This window comes from Chelonia mydas, chromosome 2 (assembly GCF_015237465.2).
Source record: "Chelonia mydas isolate rCheMyd1 chromosome 2, rCheMyd1.pri.v2, whole genome shotgun sequence".
NCBI lineage: Eukaryota > Metazoa > Chordata > Testudines > Cheloniidae > Chelonia > Chelonia mydas.
Window position 1 is genome coordinate 188,371,574 of NC_057850.1, and position 15,680 is coordinate 188,387,253.

General features: G+C 38.9%; 1 protein-coding gene across 2 annotated transcripts in view; it reads right to left on the minus strand.

Moving 5' to 3' along the window:
• The window catches only part of GPD1L (glycerol-3-phosphate dehydrogenase 1 like), a 38,717-nt gene that overhangs the window by 16,052 nt on the left and 6,985 nt on the right, over window positions 1–15,680 (minus strand). For both annotated transcript variants that reach the window (XM_037890373.2, XM_037890375.2), the window contains exons 2-5: window positions 13,291–13,468; window positions 9,647–9,787; window positions 4,577–4,715; window positions 3,303–3,415 (exon numbers count right to left, since the gene is read on the minus strand). In XM_037890373.2, the coding sequence (XP_037746301.1) occupies window positions 3,303–3,415; window positions 4,577–4,715; window positions 9,647–9,787; window positions 13,291–13,468 (571 nt within the window). The remainder of the gene's footprint in view (window positions 1–3,302; window positions 3,416–4,576; window positions 4,716–9,646; window positions 9,788–13,290; window positions 13,469–15,680) is intronic.

Consider the following 15,680-nt stretch of genomic DNA (forward strand, 5'->3'; position numbering starts at 1 on the left):
ATATGAGTCAACAGTGTGCCCTTGTTGCCAAGAAGGCCAATGGCATTTTGGGATGTATAAGTAGGGGCATAGAGAGCAGATCGACGGATGTGATCGTTCCCCTCTATTCGACATTGGTGAGGCCTCATCTGGAGTACTCTGTCCAGTTTTGGGCCCCACACTACAAGAAGGATGTGGAAAAATTGGAAAGAGTCCAGCGGAGGGCAACAAAAATGATTAGGGGACTGGAATACATGACTTATGAGGAGAGGCTGAGGGAACTGGGATTGTTTAGTCTGCGGAAGAGAAGAATGAGGGGGGATTTGATAGCTGCTTTCAACTACCTGAAAGGGGGTTCCAAAGAGGATGGATCTAGACTGTTCTCAGTGGTAGCTGATGACAGAACAAGGAGTAATGGTCTCAAGTTGCAGTGGGGGAGGTTTAGGTTGGAGATTAGGAAAAACGTTTTCACTAGGAGGGTGGTGAAACACTGGAATGCGTTACCTAGGGAGGTGGTAGAATCTCCTTCCTTAGATATTTTTAAGGTCAGGCTTGACAAAGCCCTGGCTGGGATGATTTAGTTGGGGATTGGTCCTGCTTTGGACTAGATGATCTCCTGAGGTCCCTTCCAACCCTGATATTCTGTGGTTCTATGCAGAAACCAGAATCATGTACTGTGGCTGCTGTAAGCACCTTACATACTCTAAAATAAATATTGTAGTTGCATTTTACGAATTCCTCCTCCAAAAGCAAGTATTGGGATGGAATATATGCCTTCGACTGTATTCAAGACTGCAGTTTGCAGTGGTACTGCAGACAATTAAAATAGGCACTGTTGCAGAAGTTAAGTTAGAATCTCTCTCTATTTACAACAGTACCCTCACAGTACAGAATGTTGTCCTCGTGGATCACATAGTTTTTCCCCTCACTTTTCAGAGAGAAATTCTCTCTAATCAGTGAATTACATAGCTCCAATTTTCACCAGTTTATCATGATGTAAATTCCCAATCATACTGAAGGGACAGGAAAATTCCTTAACAGTTTTTAAAAGCTAGCACACATCTGTACTCTAAAATATGATTATTAAAAAACAGAGATACGACCAGGTTAATCATATCTTCAAAAACAAAAGAAGAAAAAAATTGTTAACTAAATTACCAGTAATAAAATTTTAAAAATTCTCTATTTTAAAGTAGCCTAGTTTACATTTCACTATCTGTTCTCATTTTGCTTAGTATAGGCAAGAAAGATAGGCTAGAAACTGAAAGTAATCTTGCTAGTCAATTTCACATTGAGGTTCTCAACTCACTAGCCCAAGATAGCAATGTCTGAATTATGAACAGCTCAGGGAAGTGTTTACATACCCACAGTCAGAACAAATTTGGCACAGAAACAGAGTATTTCATGTAACGTTTACTAATCATTACACAGTGTTTATGCTGACTACCATTACATATTACTTTATTAAATTTGTGAGCTTTATTTTTCTTTTCAGTTATTTTCTGAAGTACCATAAATATTGCTTTACTAGTACATAACTGTTCAGTGAAATTGCTTCCCGTCACAAACATTAGAGAACATGAACTATTGTATTACTGGCCAGGGGCCCAAGCCATTAATATCTTATATATAACAATTTCCTGTAAATTAATGTGAAAAGAAAAAAAAATCAATAGGAATCATTTTAAGCTACACTTCACTTCCTATCAGTACAATTCAGTTACAAAAACAAAAGAAAAAACAGCTTTGTAGTTCTTTGAAAGAACAGAAAAATATTTGTTTTACTGTTCAGCCATTCTGCACAAACCTTGTCCAATACAAGTTTGGAGAATACATGCATCAGATTTGTATACAACAATATAGCGCTTTACATCTTCAAAGTGCTGCATCAACATTCACTATTTGAGAAGGACACACTGGTAAATGAAGAAAAAAATTCCACTTCTTGTCCAAAAAAATATTTATACCTACTACAGTTGCAACCACTATCTCAAATTACTACAGCTGGAAGGAATTAGTAGACATGCCCCATTTTTAGGTTTACTCTGTACACATTTGACAACACTTTGTGCTTAGTCAGTTTACTTGTTTTCCTTATTGTTTGCAAGGGTCTTTCATCACATAGCAACAGGGGAGAGAAAAAACATTTTAAAGAGTAAGAAAATGGCAGCATGATGACTCGAATCCAGTACCTGAAGTTATTTTTAACTCCTTTTTAGAAACTGTCATGTTCATGGAGTCCCCTTACTACTTACTGCCCATCTCCCAGAAATGTATTTATTGCTATTCTCATTTGCAGATGGAGAAACTATGGCTCACAGGGCCAAATTCACCATTGGTGTTATGCAGAAGAAGTCAATGGCAACCTACTAGCTTATTTCCGTGGTGAAACTGGACAAGGGAGACTAAGGCCCCATCCATGCTTCTGAAACTACCTCTAACCTGATAGGATGAAAATAGCAATACACAGGATTTTTCAGCAGGCGCAAGGCTTTATCAGAATAAGCCAGAACTAGGTACCATAAGCAAAAACAGGCATAAAAAGGAAATTCCCAGTCTAGGGTTCACCCAGACTTTGGTATCTGGGCACAGAGCCCTGCCATTCTCACTCTTCTCTCCAGGAGCCCTTATACCTCTTCATTGCAGTACCTACTTAAGGGAAGAGGAATGTAAATCTGGAGTTAACACCTAACCAGGCAGAGTCTGACTAGACTGCTCCCTGCCTCTCTTTTTCAAAGCCATTCCAGCTGGCACAGTTGAGACAACAGTATAGATGGTACATAACTTTGCTAAAACACCTGGTCTGGGATAAGTCTTAAAAAAACTGTTCTGGCAGAGTTGTGTCCCGCCTATACGGTTGATATAACCATGCCAGTAGAAGCGGCTTCTAGAAACAAATGGGATAGGGAGCAAGGGAACTATGTGGTTTCCAGTATAAAAAGGGTTAATTTCAGCTTCACATTCCTCTCCCTTTGCATAGGGGCTGCTGTACACACAGACCTTCCCCAGAGGCTGGACTGGATTTTAAAAGTGTTTCAGGAGTGTAGATGCAGCATCACTTGCATAAAGCCACAGAGCAAGTAAATGGCAGAGATAGGAACAGAACTCAGCATATCTTGATGCAGAGCTCGATGCACTAACCACATGCCTCACTCCAGTTTCATATCTAGTATTTGTAGAGTTGTGTGTATTTTAGTTTTAAAGAATGTATTTTTTATATTTGAGAGAGAGATACACAGACAACCTTTTAGGGGTAAATACTCTCCTCCTTCCCCCCATCTCCCTTCCCCAGTCATATAAAAATTCAGCACGGCTAACTGTACCTTAAGAGCACCACAAAGCTCAACAGTATCTGCATCATCTACTACAGTTATTCGGAAGTTTGGCGTCTGCAGGAGTTCTTTGAAAAGAAGGCCATTCTCCAGGATTTTACTGCCTGTTGAGGGGGGAAAAAGCAAGCAATGAATAATTTATTCATTTATTATCCTGGCTTTTTAGTGCAAGGCAGAATACTTCAAAGCAGAATACTTCGAAGCAGGAGTTAGATTGTTTTTCCCCACTTCCCCTCCCTCCAATCAAGATAGACTATTGGTAAATGTATCCATGTTAAGAACTAAGAGCTCAGAAGAACAATCACACCCTTTTTGTTTAAATCCATTTCCCTTGTTTTTTTATTTAAATAGTTAAAATTGGTTTAAAATAATCCGTCCAAGTTATCTTCTCAGCAGCTGCAATTCTATGAAGTACTTTAAGCACATGTCCAGATCTACTGATAAAACAAGTCAGATACCTTATTAACACAGCAAGCTAATGTTGCCCTAAAAAAGAAATGTCTGTCAACATTTTAAACTAACTCAATCGTCTAAAATTATATGCAAGAGATGTTAACGTGACACTAAGTTCGCAAAGCTAACTACACAAAAGTAAAAAAAAAAATAAAAATTTAATGTTCTAACAACATTAACTCCCTCAGATTGCACACAGCTGTATATATTTGAATGCACATGTGAGACTTTGTGAAATCTATGAATAGGTATGCTCTCCAGACTTAGATGGGTGCAGAGGTATCTGTGCTAGTAGTTCCAATTGCAGGATCAAGGCCAACACCTGGAGTTTAAAAGAATTAGTTACAATGAAAACCTACAAAGGACACAGTAGTACCTTTAAAAAGTTATAAAGATGGAAAGAGTGTTTCACAAGCTGCAACACCTGTACTAAAAACATCTTATCACTTGATATTAGACTATGTAGCAACCTATGTAGCAAAATGTTCTGCACAGCAGTGGCATGGCTACTTTATCAGTATTAAACAGTATAATCGTTACTTTGTGGCTTGGTAACTATTTCATTGTAAAAGAAATAAGAGTCAGCTCTGAAGTCACAATCCTAATGGGATTTCATAATCTCTTCTCCCAATGCCCTACTGCTACATTTGGAAGTGCAAACATTATAGGAAGTTCAGAAATTAAATATGAAAGACTTAGCACCTTCTGATAATGATTGATTAAAGCTGGCAACAGTGATGTTCAAATTATTCAATGTGGAGTTTTGAGCATAGACATCAACATTTAAACACTTTAATTACACAGATTGTTACCTATTGTGGTTTCACAGAACTTCTCTGCTGCTACCTCATTGGCAATGTTAGCTCCCATCAGCACACTGATGTCTATTCCCATTTTCTCTCGAATAATGTCAGAAATCAGCTTGAGTCCCTCTGGGCCTTCATCTATTCCCTGCAGCCAACATTTAAGTGAATTACTGAACAGGCATTAGACAGAATAGACTGCATCACAATTATCCTTCCTGGGTAGAAGCTACAATAAAGTTTATCCAGTTAGAGACAGAAGATAGTGGGCTTGCTACCACAGAGATAAGCCACCCACACATCTGTCTATACAGCCTTGCCTCTGCTGTGACCTTTTAGGATGTCTTCCTTTGATACAAAATTGCACTTAAAAATTAGGAATTAACTACCAACATCTAGATGACAACAACAGGATTTATTTTGTGCTAAATAAAGAGCCCAGTTCTGTAAGGTGCTGCAAGTTCATCTCTCCTGGGATCAGATCCTCAGATGATGTAAATGAACGTCCCCCTACTAAAGTCAATGGAGCAACACTGATTTCCAGCTGTTGAGGAGCTGGCCCCGTTGACCTCAGTGGAAACCGAGGCACAGAAACTCACAGGATTGGATTTTAATATTTTTATGTAGTATTTTGTGGAGAAAACACTCAAACTGAAATATCACAGAGAAACTGCTTCGTGTTTAATGACAGCAACGGCTTACTAGTCAATCAGTTCTAGTCATCTTGAACACTACTACAAAGTGAAAAGCCTGTTTGTAGATATGGAAGAAGCTGATTAATAACACCTTTGCTCTTACGTAGCATTTTTCATCTATCGATTTCAAAGAGCTTTACCGAAGTATCATTATCCCTGTTCTCCAGAGATAGAGAAACTGGGGCAGGGAGAGACTTGTGCCTTGAGTAGATCAGTGCCAGAGGGGAGAATAGAATCCAGAACTCCTGACTGCTTGTGCCTTTTTCAGGGAACTGCAGTATCTCCTTCGTCCAAAGCTATTTCTCCCATGGAGCCAAAATGTGAATTAACTGTGCTTTTTCCCTCTGTAGAAGCACAAAGCTCAAAACTGTCGTCCTCCTTCCCAAAAGTATAAATATTTAGGAGGTTACAGAAGCATTTTCTTTGTAAAGCCTTATTTTTAAATGGTTTCGCATATCTAGCACATAGAAGACCATCACTTTGAACTACACCATGGCCTTTTTTTAAGTATAAAAAGGCATTGCTGAAATCCATTTAACTTTACATAAGCCACAGAAGACATTCCTGGCTGGCAGAGTTTTGCATTCCTAAGGCTCAAAAAATGGTTTATTTTTAAAACCACTGCACAACTAAGAGATATTGTGAGACACATGTACTAAACCAGCCAATGAAAACGTAAGTCAATTACTATACTGTTGCATTACTTTTTTCACTCACTTAACACCTTTGTGAACCATACTGTAGAGTGATGAGAATCTGAAAGCATGTTCATGTATGTGTTGTTTTTTTTAACAGCTCCAAAGATGCCTTGACAGTCTATTTATTAGGCCCCCAAACAGGCAATTAACCAACAGCTGCCATTCAGTCTCTTTAAAGGGCATTTGGAACAACTACCTAGATATGAATTTGCGCACTTGAATGAATAACCTGCAGTGAGAGAGATCACACATAACTGGGTACTAAATCCAAGCCTGCCAGGGACAGACAGAACTTCTGCTGAAGTCAAAGAGAGCTGCACCTGCTTATACTAGGTCTGAAGTTGATCTCAAAAGAAGAAGGAACCCAGGTGGATCTGACCTGAGAACTTCCACAGTGTAGGGGTATTCCCGACATGGTGTAGAGTCAATGTAATGGCTCCCAACATAGGCCAGGGCAATAGATCTAGATGCTGCAATGGTCACCAGAGGCAGCTAGATGTAAATTAGCACAACCCAAAGGCTGGCCAGAGAAGATTTCAAATTGCTTTTCACTCCTGTGCTCTTCTTGTATTGCAATGCTAAAAAAGCAAGTTGGATTCCATTTCCTCTGATTATTCAACACAAATATTTACTGAATTCCAGGCATTTACCCTGTCATAATCAATTTAAGGCAACATGATTTACAGATGCATCATTCAGGGCCTCATCTGGCATTCATCTTATAATTCACCAAAGACCCAGTTTTATTTTCACATATTAGGTTGAGTTTGCAGGTCTGGCAGTTAAACATATACCTTTCATTTGTAAAGAGAGTATACTACATATAGAAATCAGACAGAAAAAGGACCCCACTAATGCCATTTTACATACCAAATGTCCTGATTTTATAGGGACAGTCCTGATATTTGGGGCTTTTTCTTATATAGACATGGTCATAAATATAAAGGGAATGGTAACCACCTTTCTGTATACATTGTTATAAAATCCCTCCTGGCCAGAGGAAAAACCCTTTCACCTGTAAAGGGTTAAGAAGCTAAGATAACCTGGCTGGCACCTGACCCAAAATGACCAATGAGGGGACAAGATACTTTCAAACCTGTGGAGGGGAACAAAGGGTTTGGGCTGTCTGTGTGATGCTTTTGCTGGGAACAGATCAGGAATGTAAGCCTTACAACTCCTGTAAAGTTAATAAGTAATCTAGCTAGAAAATGCATTAGATTTTCTTTTGTTTAATGGCTTGTAAAATAAGCTGTGCTGGAGGGAATGTATATTCTTGTTTTTGTGTCTTTTTGTAACTTAAGGTTTTGCCTCGAGGGATTCTCTATGTTTTGAATCTGATTGCCCTGTAAGGTATTTATCATCTTGATTTTACAGAGGTGATTCTTTTTACTTTTTCTTCTATTAAAATTCTTCTTTTAAGAACCTGATTGATTTTTCATTGTTCTTAAGATCCAAGGGTTTGGGTCTGTGTTCACCTGTACCAATTGGTGAGGATTCTTATCAAGCCTTTCCCAGGAAAGGGGGTGTAGGGTTTGGGGGGATATTTTGGGGGAAGACGTCTCCAAGTTGGCTCTTTCCCTGTTCTTTGTTTAAAACGCTTGGTGGCGGCAGCATACGGTTCAAGGACAAGGCAAAGTTTGTACCTTGGGGAAGTTTTTAACCTAAGCTGGTAAGAATAAGCTTAGGGGGTCTTTCATGCAAGTCCCTGCATCTGTACTCTAGAGTTCAGAGTGGGGAAGGAACCTTGACAGATGCCTATTACCCCCCACCCCTTGTCCTGATTTTTCACACTTGCTATCTGGTCACCCTAATTTTACATAACCCTCGTTCAGAGCAGAACTACACTAACTACAGAATTTGTTTCCAGTGGCCACACTAAATGTTCTTGCATAGAGATATAAGGAGAGAAAGTGTGTGTATGCATGCACACACGTGCATGTGTTTAGAAATAAAAAAATCCTCCATTACTTACAAATGGTGAAATGATTCCATTCTCACATGCTCTTTTGTTAGTGAGATCAGATCTCTGCCCCTTTGTACAGATTTTGGTCCCACTGACAGAGGAAATATGTAGTTTGCACACAGTTGCAACAGAATAAAAAAAAACATTTGCACCATTTCTTTCAAGAGAGCACCTCCTGGACCACAGCAGCAGCTTAGCAATGGGAAGTTGTCTGGTAACCAGTTCTGGCTTGTGTAAGAAATGTCATCCAACATTACATTAAATATTCAGACTAAGAATATACTAATGTTTATGGAAAAAAATAGAAAATCTTTTCCCTGGCATAAATAAATACTTTTTCCTTAGCATAATTTTACCAGTGCATTAAATATTTATTCTTTACATAAATATAGTCAATAACTATCAAGAATTTAAACTGTATTTTTAAAGGAATATAGACCCAGTTTCTGATCCAAATCTGATCTGTGTAAAAGCCACAGTAACCAGACTGACTTTTAGAGTTATTCTGGTTTCACATTAACATAAATGCCATAATGGTAAACAAATAGGCCAGAATAAGTTAGGGAAGAATCAATTACATTTCTCTCAAGAGTTTAAGAAAAGAGAGTGAAGGAACATGTCCTCAATTCTGTTGGTGTAGGCTACTTGGTGACATCAAAATGTTCAGTCTGGGATTTTATTTTCATCTCAGATAGCTATTGGCCGACATGGAAGTTTTCGTTGCTATATATTTATTGCTTTCAACACTATGCCAGAATCATGTGCCCTATTTCTTTCATCTTTCAATTCAACTAATATATAATCAAAAATTTATCTGTAAAGTACAACACCTGAACTAGAGCAGTGTTACCTTTTAATAAAATTCAGGCTTTCAAGACTAAATCCCTTCGATGGGGCAGCACCGACAAAAACAAGAGTCAATGGTTTTAGCTAAACTAAAGAGAGCCAAATTTATTTAAAAAATAAAAATGAAAGATCTGGAGGCTGAACCTGTGCCAGGAATGAGAACAGACGGGAACTTATGCCGAGAAAATAAAGCACTCCCACCCTCAACCAAATGAAGGGCAAGAACAAAGTAATGTCTTCTAGAAGCTTGTGGGAATAACCAGACCTACCATAGCTTAATACTCAGAAACAAAATGTCATTTAAAACAGAAACTCCCTTGCCTCCAGCTCTATGAAAGCCCCTTTAAAATGCTGTTCCCAACAAGTTCCCATACTGGAACTGGTCCATCTCTTTGGGTGGCTCTGAACAGTTTCTCTTGTTGCAGCAAAATCTTTGATGTGAACGAGAGCACTGTCCACTCAGTCACATGAGATTCTCTTGTCAGTTTTTAAAATGATCAGCTCAATGTTTGGGATGTGAATTAACAACCAGACTATTATATTTATGCTCTGCTCTCCATCTAATGATGTATCCAGAATCAGAAAGTAATAGGCTGAAAAGCCTGGTGGTGCAAAACATTTTTTTAAGTTAGTCTTGTAAGCAGCCTCACCTCCCTCTTACTGAAAATGACAGAATAAAATAAACCCTGTATAACAATCCACTAGTGACTAGGACTCAAATTCTGATTGTACATCCAAAGAAGTCCTACTGAACAATCAAGAAAAAATAAAAATTTGGCAGGGAAAGATTTTTTCATTTCAAACTCTCAGTTGAATGGTTTCAGAAGATCATATTCCTCTATATATTGACAATGTTAATGTATAGCATTTATTATACCTTAATGAGCGTTATCCCAACAGCTTTCTTTGGTACCCGTCCTGTGATCTCATCGCAGATCTTATGAATAAACTGGTGAGGAATGACAAAGACCAACAAGTCTGCATCTTGCACAGCTTCGTTAAGATTTGGAACAGCAACCTGTACAATTATGGGAGAAAAAGGGGGTTGAAACAAAAGAATTTAAAAGAAATTAATTCTATTCAAAAGTTCTCTAAAAATAATCTAGAAGAGCTTTCTGAGAATGATCATTTCTATCATGCTATATCAATAAGAGGAAAAAAAAACCATGCACGTTACAATTCCTAAAAATGCAAAAGCATCAAATGCTTTCAAGCCAGCCGAAGACCTATTGGGCCAAATTTTGAAAGGGGCCTTTCCACACCTTCTAATATTGTGGACACAATCAACTGTACCTGAAAATGACAGAATTTAAACAGCTAATTACCAAATTTGCAGGAGCAAATGATGTTCGCATCTACAAATCAGAGTTCAGACAGCTAACTAACTAACATTCACAACCTAATTGATTGAAATGCAAAATTAGAGGCTGTTTTTGATGGTCTCTTCCCTAGCTGCTGGTTTGGCAAAACAGTCTAATACACTACTCCACTCGAAGAATGAGGCCTGGTCTACATCTAAAACTTAGGTCGACCTAGCTACATTGCTCGGGGCTGTGAAAAATTCACACTCAGAGATGTAGTTAAGCCAACCTAAGCACATTGTAGACCTAGCTACCACCTCTCGAGGGGGTATATTTACTACAGTGATGGAAAAAACCCTTCCCTGTTGCTGTAGCAAGTGCCTACATTACATTGCTACAGCACTGCAGCTGCAGCACCACAGCTGTGCCACTGTAGAGCTTGTAACAGAGACATGTCCTGTTTAAATAAACAAAACCTTCACCAGGCCCTCTTACATCTGTTTCCTGATGTTCTATTTTTGATTCTTAAAAGGTTTTGTTTTTCAAGAAGATGACCAGCTTCCACGCCACTTGCCAGATTTCACTCTTTTCCAACAAGTGATGAGGACATTAAAGTAGTCCTCATGTTTAACCACATTTGAAATAACAGAGGCACCAAAAATGAGTTCTGGGGCTGCACAGTGGCCTCTGCAAACACTAGTTATGGAGGTAATAAACATGAGCCACCTAGATAGCACCAAAGTTTCCTTGGCCTACGACAAAAGGGAAATAATAAAATGCCTAGGGAGGTTGTGTAATCTCCATCACTGGAGATTTTTAAGAGCAGGTTAGACAAACACCTGTCAGGGATGGTCTAGATAATACTTAGTCCTGCCGTGAGTGCAGGGGACTGAACTAGATGACCTCTCCAGATCCCTTCCAGTTCTATGAGTCTATGATTTACTTCAAATTAGGAGACTGGTGCAGTGTTTAGGTTTCAATGGCATCAACAGAACCGTAATCTAGCTACAGGCCGTTTTTAACCCATCGGTTTTTCTACTAAATTGTCAGTTGCTGCTCTCTCCTCCTACTTCTAGCTCTTTCTGGGCCAGATTCACGATTGCCCACCACACTGTGTTGTCATCGTGGCATCTCCCTCCTAGCCATTGCAGGCAAAGTTCTGGCGTGGAAGCTTGCAACTCTCCTTCTGCCCCTGTCAGAAGAAATTTTACCGGAGTCACAGAGTGGCTTCCATCCATGTTGTGGAACTGTGGATATGATCTTCACAGCCTGGCAGCTGCAGGAAAAGTGTCAGGAGCAAAACCAACCACTGTACATGGCTTTTATTGATTTAACTACAGCCTTTGATTCAGTGAATCGCCATGCCCTCTGGACTGTACTCTCTTAAGATTGGATGTCCTGATATACATCAATGTCGTAAAATTGCTTCAGGATAACATAAAAGCGACGGTTCTGAGCAGCACTGGCTCCCAGAGCAAACCTTTCTAAGTACAAACAGGAGTAAAACAAGGCTGTATCATCGCTCCAACCACGTTTGCAGTTTTTATTGCCGTCGTTCTTTACCTAGTTGCTGGGAAGTTTACAGCTGGCATTGAAATCACTTGCAAAATGGACGGAAAGCTGTTCAGACTTAGCAGGCTGAAAGCCAAGAGTAAGATCTCCGCATCATCTATTGTGGAACTTCAGTATGCTGTTGACAACGCAATCTTTGCCCACTCTGAGAAAGATCTTCAAACTATCCTGAATGGGTTTGCCGATGCTTACGCATGTCTTGGTCTCACTCTTAATATTAAGAAGAGTGAAGTGCTCTCCAAATGAGGTATCACATGCCCCATCTACCAAAAATCAATGGAGTGGCACTGGAGAATGTCGATCACTTCCTCTACCTTGGAAGTCATCTTTTATCCCAGTCAGACATTGATGCAGAAATTCAACATCGCCTGAGCTGTGCCAGTGTAGCTCTCTCTCATTTACAACACAGGGTTTTTGAAGATCACGACATTTGAACAGACACCAAGCTTCTTGTTTATCAAGCAGTTATTCTCCCAACACTATTGTACAGGTCTGAAACTTGGACAACCTATAGACACCACTTGAAAGTTCTTGAGAGGCACCATCAATGCTGCCTTCGTAAGATTCTGAAGATCAAATGGGAAGACAGGTGCACCAATATTAGTGTCCTGGAAGAGGCAAAGACCTCCAGTATCGAGGCAATGATCATCCGTCAGCAATTCCGCTCGACTGGTCACATTGTCCGGATGCCAGACCACTGCCTCCCACAACAGGTCCTGTTCTCTGAGCTGAAAGAAGGGTACCGTAACATGGGTGGATAACTGAAGCGATATAAGGTCTTACTAAAGGACAACCTAAAAAAGTGTAATATTGACATTGACACTTGGGAGACACTTGCCCAGGATTGCTTAAAATGGAGTGAAGTCCTACGTGATGGTCTCCTGCATTTTGAACTTGTTCATCAACAAGCTGAAGAGGACAAGAGGCGCAGAAAGAAGGAGAGACTGACTTCCAGTCATGGTCAACAGCCTCCTGCTGAGCCTGAAAACATCTGCCCTCATTGCAATAGAACTTGTGGTTCAAGGATTGGCCTTATTAGCCACCTGAGGATCCATAACTCCCATGGAAGATGATCATACTTGGTAATGAGTGATTGCCCATCATCATCATGATGTTATTTACACCAGTGCAAACTGAGTGAAAAATGCCACCATTTAGCTTTGGCAGCACTTGACATTGGCATAAATGACTACTAAAGTGAACAGATTTTCTATAATTCAATGCAGCTTTCAGTAGTGAACTTCCAGAGGGTCTGAAATCCCACCTTTCTTCCAAACTTGCCAAAATTGAGGCCAAATCTTTATGCTAGTTATGGGCAAAGGCATTAATCTATTATTTTCACATGTTTGCATATATACACAATATAGCATATGGTGCCATAAAGTCACTGAAGGGGCAAATCTATTACAAGATTATGTTAGCTATCAACTATCTTAGAGAGCTCAGCTGTTCGGAACCCTTGATTGTGCCCACATCATTAACAAAATAGTTGGAGTTTGACAAAAAGTGAATGAGACAAACGCCTACCTCACTTTTGAGTATAAACAATTATATATATATATACATACACATACATACATACACACACACACACTATAGATATATCTATATCTACATATATAGGCCAAGTTTAGCTTCCAAGTCTTACCACATTTTCTGGCAGCTTGTATCCAGGGAGATATTTTACATTTTCATGTTCATTATTTATGATATCTGTCAGTTTTCTCCCATTAATATTTTCCTCAAAGACCCACATTTTCACTGTGGAAGCAAACTTTTGCATATTATTTACATTATTGCCTATTATTTTGGCAACAGCAGAGCCCCTGTAGGAAAGAAAACAGAAAAAGAAGATATTCTAAAATGATAGTAATGTTCTGGGAAAAAAGTTCACTTAACACACATACCCACCATCCTACCCACCTCCAAAATACCCAGGCAATTGGTCCAATTACTATCTAAAAAAATTTGAACTAGTAAAAGGTGGGGGGGGGGGGGGAGGAATCAACTAATCATTCATATATTTTGCTTTTGCTCAAACAAATACAGTCAGAAAAGAGCTCAGTAGACTGAAACATTTACTCATACCCCTCTAATTGCTGCTTCTGCTCAGACATCTAGGGGGAGTTCAATAATTTCATATGCACAAATTCAAAAGGATTATATTTTTCAATGGAGTGGTAAGAAGCTACACACAACTTCTACATAGCTCAAAAATTCAATTTAAAAAAAGAAATGATGGGTCAGCAAGTTTTGTAAAATCATCTTCCCTGTGGTGAGAAGATTTCTTTTGGCAGGGGGCACTAACCCATCAATTTCTGAAGAACATCAACTTTTGTTTAAGACCAGAAGTGAAGGTTACAGCATCTACAGTGTGACATTCTTCCAAATGTGATCTGATGCAGTGCCATCTTCCTGAGTTTGCAGACAAACACTTTCATTGCTGCTCATAGATCTCTTTTCCTCCCAAACAGCAGCAGATTAAAATTAACAAGATTCTAGAGTCAAATCTCAGATCTCTGTCCTGAACTAATTTAGTTTGATTGATGGAGTTAGAAAAGGGAGTGAAAATTAGCTTTTAAGACTTAGGAATTAAAACAGAGAGGGACTTTGATCTAATGGCCAGAACATAGGATTGGTAGATGAGTTCAGGTTTCTTTGCCTAGTTCTGTCACCAACAGTCTGTGTTACTGTAGGCAATTTACCTCACCAATCTGTCGTTTCAGTTTTCCTGTCTCTGCAATGGAAATAATATTTAATATATCACAAGGTCTGTTGTGTGTAAAGTGTTTTGAGATTCTTGGATGGAAGGGGGTATAAAAACATGAAGGGTTTTTTTTTAGTACTGTTTTAAATAAAGACTTAAGTTTCTCTCTTCCATCTTAATCTCCACTAAGTATTTTGCAACCTTGTTGATAGAGAAATACAGTGTTAATTCCAGCTCAGCCTAAATGTGCACATGGTTTTTGTTTTGTTTGTTTATTGTACTGTACCATACACTGACTAGCCTAAAGTCTTTCCATTAGGGCTGTCAAGCGATTAAAAAAATTAATTGCGATTAATCTCGCGATTAAAAAAATTAAACACAATTGCATGATTAATCATACTTTTAAACAATAGAATACCATTTATTTAAATATTTTTTGGATATTTTCTACATTTTCAAATATATTGATTAAATTACAACACAGAATACAAAGTGTACAGTGCTCACTTTATATTTGTCTTTACAAATATTTACACTTTAAAAAAAATAGTATTTTTCAAGTCACTTAACACAAGTATTGTAGTGCAATATCTTGATCATGAAAGTTTAACTTACAAATGTAGAATTATGTACAAAAAAAAAATTGCACTCAAAAATAAAACCATGTAAAACTTTAGAGCCTACACATCCACTCAGTCCTTCTTCTTGTTCAGTCAATTGCTCAAACAAGTTTGTTTACATTTGCAGGAGATAACGCTGCCCACTTCTTGTTTACAACGTCAAATGAAAGTAAGAACAGACATTTGGATGGCACTGTTGTAGCCGGCATCACAAGATATTTATGTGCCAGATGCACTAAAGATTCATATGCCCCTTCATGCTTCAACCACCATTCCAGAGGACATGCGTCCATGCCGATGACAGGTTCTGCTCGATAACGATCCAGGGCAGTGCGGACCAACAAACGTTCATTTTCATTATCTGAGTCAGATGCCACCAGCAGAAGGTTGATTTTCTTTTTTGGTGGTTCAGGTTCTGAAGTTTCCGCTTCAGAGTGTTGTTCTTTTAACTCTTTTGAAAGCATGCTCCACACCTCATCCCTTTCAGATTTTGGAAGGCACTTCAGATTCTTAAACCTTGGGTCAAGTGCTGTAGCTATCTTTAGAAATCCCACATTAGTACTTTCTTTGTGTTCTTTCAAATCTGCAGTGAATGTGTTCTTAAAACGAACAACCTGTGCTGGGTCGTCATCCAAGACTGCTATAACATGAAATATATGGCAAAATGCAGGTAAAACAGAGCAGGAGACATGCCATTCTCCCCCAAGGAGT